General features: G+C 54.3%; 2 protein-coding genes across 2 annotated transcripts; both read left to right on the forward strand.

Annotated features, from left to right (window-relative positions):
- Positions 1 to 151: 151 nt before the first annotated feature.
- IL25 (interleukin 25) lies at positions 152 to 3818 on the forward strand (the record flags this gene model as incomplete). Its single annotated transcript, XM_081096219.1, has 5 exons — positions 152 to 178; positions 647 to 663; positions 752 to 818; positions 949 to 1244; positions 3563 to 3818. 5 exons carry the CDS (start codon positions 152 to 154, stop codon positions 3816 to 3818), a joined length of 663 nt encoding a protein of 220 aa, XP_080952345.1.
- Positions 3819 to 4930: 1112 nt separating this feature from the next.
- On the forward strand, positions 4931 to 7789 carry CMTM5 (CKLF like MARVEL transmembrane domain containing 5). The gene is made up of 5 exons (XM_081104675.1): positions 4931 to 5295; positions 6226 to 6378; positions 7063 to 7155; positions 7340 to 7424; positions 7522 to 7789. Exons 1-5 carry the CDS (start codon positions 4984 to 4986, stop codon positions 7533 to 7535), a joined length of 657 nt encoding a protein of 218 aa, XP_080960801.1. The 5' UTR covers positions 4931 to 4983; the 3' UTR covers positions 7536 to 7789.
- The last annotated feature ends 763 nt before the right edge of the window (positions 7790 to 8552 follow it).

An 8552-nucleotide genomic window follows, 5' to 3' on the forward strand; every position in this document is an offset into this window, starting at 1 on the left:
CTCTTCTTGGCTTTACTTTCTCATTTGTGCAATGGGAACAGACACCCACAGCTTCTTCCATCAGACCCTGCGCATCCAGCCGACAAACTGATGGGATGGGGGCCTTTTTGGCAGTCCTGTGGGATCAGGGAAAGGGTGGGGGTGGGGAGCAATGGGGTTTGTGCAGCCTCTGGAGCAGGTAATGGATGATGGGGAGAAGTCATAGATGATGGGGGTTGTAGAAGTGGGGGTCATTGAAGATGAGGAAGGGGCCAGAGAACTGAAGGGTTAATGGTCACAGGAGATAGAGTGGAAATTTCACTAAGGTGGTTGATCAGGGGGACTTCTGAGAAGAAAGGGAATGATGGAGATAAGACCCAAGTGGGAGCAGCAGAGACCATGGAAATGAGGCTTCTTTAAGAGAGGCCAGAAAATGTTCCCTAATTTTGGCTACCAAGCCAACCAGGGAAATTCCCATAATGCCAATTTTCAAAGTCTCAGAATTGCAGAATACTATTGCTTTGACCTCATACAAAGAATAAAATTTACCCAATAGGTTTCCAGGCTTACAATTATGTTCATCACAACTTCCATGAGTAGAACATTTTAAGCAGCTCTGGAAACACTGTCTGGTTTTCTTTGGTTTTGTTTTGTTTTTTAATCTCAGGTCACTCCCTCCAAAAGGTAGTGGAAATAAATTTGAATAAACAAAACAGGTTTGCTGAAAATAAAACCAGGACTCTCAACTGCTCCAGCCAGCCTGCCTCCACAGGGCCCTGCCTATCAGCCTGTACAGCACTGCGCTGGGCGAGCAGCATCTGGCAGCCGGCATGAACCAGGTGAGTGTGCGGAGGCTCAGTGGGGAGGGTGCCAAGTAGGAAAGCCGCAGGATGTTGCTGTGTGTGGAGGGAGGCTGGGCTCCAAGGTTTGGGGCTGGGGGTCAGGTGAATCTAGAATCCAGGACCTTAGGGAACAGCTGGGAGAGCGGAACCCAGACTAGATTGGAGCAGTTCTCTCACTGGCCTTTTCCTACAGGTGGTTGCCTTCTTAGCAATAGTCATGGGAACACACACCCTCAATATTCGGCCTCAGAAGGACTGCATCCACTGGCCCCGCTGCTTCTCCATCAAAGAACAGGACTCCACTGAAGAGCTGAACACGGTGCTCACACCTCCCCCAGAGATTGAGAGCCACCACCCAGTATCCTGCAGGGCCAGCGAAGACGGACCCCTCAACCGCAGGTCCATCTCTCCCTGGAGATATGTGTGAGTCCACTGTCCCCTCCCGCATGCTTGCATGTGTACCAGGCAGGGTGTGTCTGAGGGGCCAAGGGCGTTGTACCCAGTTCCAACCTACCTGCTACTTTTTATCTCAGGGGCCATAAAGGTTTGGGGGTTAGACAAAGCTTAGTCTGGGTCCTAGCTCTGACTCTTATTGGGCAACCTTGGGCCAATTACTCAAGGTTTGAAAGCTCAGGTTTTTTTCATCTGTAAAATAAGATAATACTGCATAAGTCTATGTGCAGATTGCATGAAATAATATACGTAAAACCTATATTTAGTACGTAAAATATTGGTTATCTCCTTTACTCCTGCTCCTCCTCCACCTCTACAATGGTCATGCTTTTCTAACTAGAATATCAGGGAATCTTAGTATGATACAGATGCGAAGCATCCCAATAGCAATGCTCTGCACTGGGATGTGAGTGGGTCATAAATATACCAGGACAATGAAACCCCCAACTCGGGGGCAGCTGGGTGGCTGCTGACTTTGGATCATGAGCAGGCTTATTCTTTCACTCAGTGCCACACAAATATATATATAAAGTGTAATATGCTAATTAGACTGGACGACCTTCTGGACAAAGCCGGGGTTGCAAGGGAAGCCCGGGTCCTGAGTGCCAGAGGGAAGCTGGTGCTGGCAGCCGGGGGAAGGAAGGCCTACACTTGCACGAATTTCATGCATCGGGCCTCTACTATATATATAATTTTAATCCTCACCTGAGAATATTTTTTTCCATTGCTTTTTAGAGAGTGGGAGGGAAGAGGAAGGGGGGAGGGAGGGAGAGATAGAGAGAGAGAGAGAAAGAGAGAGAGAGAGAGAGAGAGAGATATCGACATGAAAGAGACACGATGGTTGCCTCCTACATGTGCCCTGACCAGGGCTGAGGATCAAACCTGTAACTGAGGTATGTGCCCTTGACCAGGAATTGAACTGGAAACCCTTAAATCCTTGGGCTGATGCTCTAACCACTGAGAAAAACCGGCAAGGGCAACAAATATCATAATTCTCTATTTGTGCCACGATGTGAAAAATATTAGGAAGCACTGAAATCAGGACAGTGAAACAAAATACTAAAAACTAGGCCTTAGGGATCCCCCCAAATTTCTCCTTCTGTCTTGTCCTCATGGGGTGCCTGTGCTCCCACTCCTCATAAGTCTAGGCTGGCTTAACCTTAGCGTTGGGGATGGAAAGAGAAGTTCAGTGGGTAGGGAGAAGGTTGGCTCTGATTGAGACTGGACCCAGGGTGGAGTCTCCGGTCACCATGCTTTCAAGTGGTGGTCTCAGGAGGTTGGCCAGGCCCCGGGAAAGCTGCGGGTCAGTTGGCTAACTGGGCTGGGGTCCAGACCTGTCGTTGGGAGGCTGTGAGCCCCTGGAAACCACTCAGGTGGCCTTTCCCAAAGTGGCTTCTTTGCAACACTCCTCCCACAAGCTGCTCCTCAGAAAAAAAGTGATGATGTCAAGCAAGTGTGGGTAAAGCTACTTTAGCCCTGCCCCGCTTGGAGACTCAATGTGCTCAGCACATTAAAGTCTGAGAGGAGTCTGCAGAAAAGAAACCATTAAACTCACTTGGCCACCCTTCTCTTGCAAGGAACTTACCAGGGAACTCGCTTTGGAAAATGCAATGCTAGCTGAGCCCCAGCTTCTGCTGGCTTCTGCGTGGAGAATGGTCTTACAACCTAGCAGCTATTTCCTGCTAGGCTTCTGGAATCCCAGGCCTGTGGAACTCCTACTTTTCACCTGTTTGGACCACAAGATCCTTTCAGAATAAATAAATGAGTCTCACCGTGCCCTCTAAGATGTGCTTATAATATGTGCACAGTGTCCGGAGGAAGTGCAGGAAATGGTTGACAGTGGCGCCCTCTGGGGAGTGGGACTGGTGGGGAGATAAGACTATTAGTCTTCTATATATATATACATATATGACTAATAGTCTTCTATCTATTAAATATATATATGTTAAATTAAGAACAGTTTTTACTTTTATAATTAAAAACATCCTAAAATGTAATAACAGTTACAAAGAGAAACCTCATGCCAGAGTCCAGTGTGTACATCAGATGAACGTGGAGCTGGTCTGGTGGCCGGTTGGAAAGCCACGCTTCCATCCTGACCCTCACGCTGGGGAGGAGGGGGTGATTGGTTCAAAGTCACCCGGCACGTGGGTGCCAGAGCTAGGGCAAGAAGCCAGGCCTCCGACTACACCATTTCCTTCCTCTGACATTTCCACCCACACGGCCCAGGCCCTGTCTGCCCAGCCAGCTTCCCTCCAAGGCCTGACTGACACATGCCATCCCCACAGGTTGGACAGGGACTTGAACCGGCTCCCTCAGGACCTGTATCACGCCCGTTGCCTGTGTCCACACTGCGTCAGCCTCCAGACAGGCTCCCACATGGACCCCCTGGGCAACTCGGAGCTCCTCTACCACAACCAGACCGTCTTCTACCGCCGGCGGTGCCCCGGAGAGCAGGGTGCCCGTGATGGCTACTGCCTGGAGCGCAGGCTCTACCGTGTCTCCTTTGCCTGCGTGTGTGTGCGGCCCCGTGTGATGGCCTAGTCATGCTGCCCAGGGCTGGCCTCCGGTCGGATCACTGGAGCTGGGCGGACAAGCATGTGGCACGGTGAGCCAGGACGCCCCAGTGCTCAGCCCCCCCAAAGCATCATCTGGAGCAATAGGATCGTGGGACAGGATAGGGACCTTAGAGGAAACACCCTTTGCACTTTTTGGAGTGGATGGGAAGTGCAGGTGAAGCGAAGGGGGCAGCCGCTGCTGTGGCTGCTGGAACTGGCATCCTGATTTCCTCCCATCAAGCCCTGCGCATTCCAGGAGGCCACCGCCTGGCTCTTCCTTCCCTCCCCTCCCCAGCTGCCCTCGTGAAGCACAGGCACTTTCTTGATATTTTCCCTCCTGCCAACAAAGAACCCCTCATTTCATTCATTTGTTCGTTCCTTCTTTCGTTCATTCATTCATTCATTCATTCATTCATTCAACACTCTGAGCATACTAGTCTCCTGACATGGGTGACTCTGAGGACGAGGCTGTTATTGAGCATGGAGAGACTTATCCAAATAAATACTCTGTATTGAAAAGTGGCTTAATTTGTCTTCGGCATCCTGGTGCCTGAGGATCTTCTGGCACCAGCCCAGTCCCTTGTCTTCCCCATGGTCAGCCCTCACCTACCGCTCTCTCCAGAGTTTCCGCTGTGGCCTCCCATGCCTCTCCTCTCTGGCTCCCTGGTCCACCCCTGAACACCGGGATGGGGGTCAGGCCATCCCCCCGGCATGCTGGAGAGACAGAGGCCCATTGAGGCACTGCAGCAAGAACACAGCACCCCCTTGTCCCCCCAACAATCTGCTTTTGTCCTTCATCTTGGCTGCTACAGTGGGTCCTGGGGGTGCTGCCTGGCCGGGCTCCAGCTCCCACCCTCCCTAAAAGGAAAAGGGAGAAAAGATGGGCCAAGGAAAAGGGTTAAGGTTAGGGGAGGGGACACAAACTTCTTCAGGCTTAGGTCCTTGGGGGTTCCTAGTCCAGCCTGTTTCTTGGCTCCACTCCCAACTCCTCCCGGTCTCCACAGACCTCCTCCTCTTCGCCCGCCCCCCTCCCTTCTCCAAGTCCGGGGAGGGTTGGCCACTCCTCTACAGCCTCTCCCCTCCCTTCCCCACCCTTGTGGGGGCTGGTGCAGGCACCAGCAGGGCCACTCTGGGCAGCTGGGTGAAGGCCCATGTGGGCAGGCCTCCCCAGCGGCGGCTGCCTTCTCCCAGGACCCCACAGCAGGCCTGCGCGCTTCACTTTCAGGTTTCTCAAGTGCCTTCCTTCTCTTGTCTGCTTCCCCATCTGCCAGGTTTCCATCTTCCTGTTTCCCTTCCTGGGCTGCTGGCAGCGAGGGCTGTGCTGGTGGGCCCTGGAGATGCTCAGTGCTCTGGATCGCCGGGACCGGGCCCCTGAAGAGGGGGCAGCTGCAGGGCTCCAGGGCTTCGCTGTGGACAAGACCTTCCTCTCCTCCCTCAAAGGCATCCTGCTGGAAACTGAGCTGGTAACAGCAGCCACCCCAACCTGGCACCTCCATGTCTCCTAGCCCTGGTCCCCCGCCCCGCCCACCGCCCCCCTTCCCAGGCTTTCTGGGCACCCCTCTACCCCCAGCTGCCCCTGCTTCATCGTCTCCCTGCCTGCCTGCGGCCTCTCTGCTGGAGGCAGTTACAGCCGGTTTCAGCCGTGGCAGGCGGGTTGAAGGTAGACAGGACAGCTTTCTGGGACATCAAGGGAGTGCAAGACACAGGGACAGGGTGGGGGGAGCACCGGCCTGTCTTTCCCGGGCTCTAGGATGGCCACTTCCTGGCATGTCCAAGAAGCCCAACTATCGAAAAGGGCAGACGGCCTGCAGCCCCGTTGTACTGTTGTCTGCTCCTCATGAACATCTGTTCCCAGGAAAGGATCTTCCTGTAGTCACTCAGAAGGCCTTCGTGTAAAGGGGAGTCTTCTGCGCAGGTGCCCCCGACAGTGCCAGAGCCGACCGGGGCCCCAGAATCCACTGGGGGGCATTTTGTCTTCTAACCCTTGTCTCTTGCCTTGGCTCTGGGCCTTGTTGGAGGAGTTTGAAGCATCGGGAGTGGGGAAAGGATTATGGGGCGTGGGCTGCTTCCTGGGGCAGAGGATGCCAGGGGCTGCGGTTGTGCTGTGTTCTGTGCCCCAGCAGGACACCAAGCTGCCCGGGCTACTGGGATGGGCAGGGGCAGGTGGAGGCTGGTCATCCCCAAATTAAAAGATTCACCTGGGCTGGCAGAGGTGGGAGGCTGGAGACTGCCCCTGGGCAAAAGCCCTGGAAGTGGTCCCGGCCACCAGGGGTGGGGAGACCTTGAAGGACAGTGGTGGGGGCCAGCCTGGGGGTACCCTTGAGGAGGAGAAGGCCAAGGCCAGGCCCTGCCTGTGTCCCCTTCCTGGCAAGTCCACACACTTGGTCCTGCAGGCCCTGACCTTCATCATCTTCATCTGCTTCACGGCCTCCATCTCCGCCTACATGGCCGCCGCACTGCTGGAGTTCTTCATCACCCTCGCCTTCCTCTTCCTCTACGCCACCCAGTACTACCAGCGCTTCGATCGGCTGAACTGGCCCTGTCTGGTGAGGGACCCCTCTCCCGCCCTATTCTTCTCCTCTGAATGCAGAGTTTTCCTTTCCTCTCCAGCCTCTCCCCTTTTCCTGGGTCCCTCAACCAGACAGGGCTTTGCCCCAAGCTGTGCCCTGTACTCAAAAACTGCTTAGACCACACTGATTCCCAGCTGCCGGGTCACTGGCAGTGAGGACACACATCTTTTAAAAACTTTTTTTAGTTGATTTTTTAGAAAGAGAGGAAGAGAGAGGGGAGAGACAAACATCCATGTGAGAGAGAAACATCCATTGGTTGCCTCCCGTATGTGCTCGACCGGGGATCGATGCTTTAGGATACAGGAAGACACTGCAACCAGCTGAGCCACACCGGCCAGGGCAGGACACACCCCCTTTAGTTCTGCTCTCCCACTCATCAAAGGCCTAGTCCCAGCCCCAGCCCTGCCCCTTGGCCTCAGCTGCTGAGCCTGGGTCAGCTGCAGCCCAGGCCCCTGGCTTTCTGTCCTGGTCACTCTGCATTCCTTCCCTGGAGAGCACGTGAGCTCCCTCCCTCTTTTCTCTTAAGTGCTCCATGTAGTCCAGGGGTGTCTTTACGCAGGAATTCAGTGCTCGAGGGCCAAGTGCTGACTAGCCTGGAAAAGTTCAGGGGAATGCTCCTGCTCTCTGACTTCCCTTTGACTTGGAACCTCGACCCCCCAGGACTTCCTCCGCTGTGTCAGTGCCATCATCATCTTCCTGGTGGTCTCCTTTGCAGCTGTGACCTCCCGGGATGGAGCGGCCATTGCTGCTTTTGTGAGTCCAGACCCCCAGAGCTCGCCAGTTCCCCAAGGACCTCTAGCTGGTGCTACTCACTTCCTGTGCCCCTGCCCCCAAACCAGTGCCTGAGGCTCTGACCCACACTTTGCCCCCACCCACCCACTCTCTCTCCCTAATACTGGATGGGCTTTGTGGTGCCATCCACACTCCTGCTCCACAGGTTTTTGGCATCATCCTGGTTTCCGTCTTTGCCTACGATGCCTTCAAGATCTACCGGACTGAGATAGTGCCCAGGGCTACTCAGGGTGAGTGCCTGAGCTCTGGGAGAGGAGGTGCCCTTCACCCCCTGCCCCAGTGGCCCCAGCCTTACATGCCCTTTCCTGCCTGGCTCCATCTTCACAGGGGACCAGCAGTGACCCAGGACTACAGCCGGAGCAAGGGGACAGTGGAGCTCAGGCACATCTCTCTTGGATTCACTAGCTCCCTAGCCCACTGTCCCCACCCCAGATCGACAGAGATGGAGACTGGCCTGAGAAGTCACGTGGACCTGTTTGTGGGCCTGGTGCTCTAAGATCCAACTCCTGAGGAAGCTGGGCTGAAGAGGGGCATAATGGAGAGAGGAGTGGGTAGGAGGAAGCTGGTCATTTCCAAATTAAAAGATTCAAATCCTACTGGTCAGTCTTTTCCTTCCCCAGAAGTTAGACATATCAGGAATCCAGGGAATGATCATGGAAATGCTGCCTGGATGGTCCCTTCTCTGGGACTTGTTCTCAGCACTGAGGAAGTGGAGAGCTAGACTGAAGATGCTGAAGGCATCCTTCAACACAGACTTCCATTCCACAGCTCTCTGTGTGCAAGGGCACTTTGTGGTGTGCCTGGTGGCTGGGGACCTGGAGTTCTGTGAGTAGGAACAGCCTTCCAGATGTGAGTGAGTGCCCATCTGCCACTCCTGTGTACACAGATTTGTTAGCGGGTTTGAAAGTTGTTTGCCTGGAGTGTGTTAGAGCTCCCCCTCGTGGTGTGGGGAGGACTTGGCCTGCAGGCGCAGGGGAGAGGTCAGCCTGTGGCTTCAGATGGCGGCCAGCCAAAGTTCCCAAAAGACAGTCACTGGAAGAGGCATTGAATATCAGCTCTCATTCCGCTGAAGAGAAAGCAGGCCTGGTTAGGGGACATGACATCCTTATTTGTGACTTAGCTGGGACTAGAGCCCAGTGCTCCTAACACCTCAACTGGTGTTTGGTTACTGTACAGAGCCCCCTTACTCGTTTATCTCAGAAAACATGGTCCAACCTTGCTTCCAGCTCCCGCCACCAGTGGGTCCACCTTCCCAGCTTGCCAGCACCCAGTAAATATTTCCTGAGCATCTTCTGTATGCAAGATCCCTGTGCTGGGCCCCAGGGCTTCAGAGGTGACAGGTGGGCCTGTCCTTTAAG

The sequence above is a fragment of the Myotis nattereri genome (genome assembly GCF_964212035.1).
Source record: "Myotis nattereri genome assembly, chromosome: 1".
In the NCBI taxonomy this organism is placed as follows: domain Eukaryota; kingdom Metazoa; phylum Chordata; class Mammalia; order Chiroptera; family Vespertilionidae; genus Myotis; species Myotis nattereri.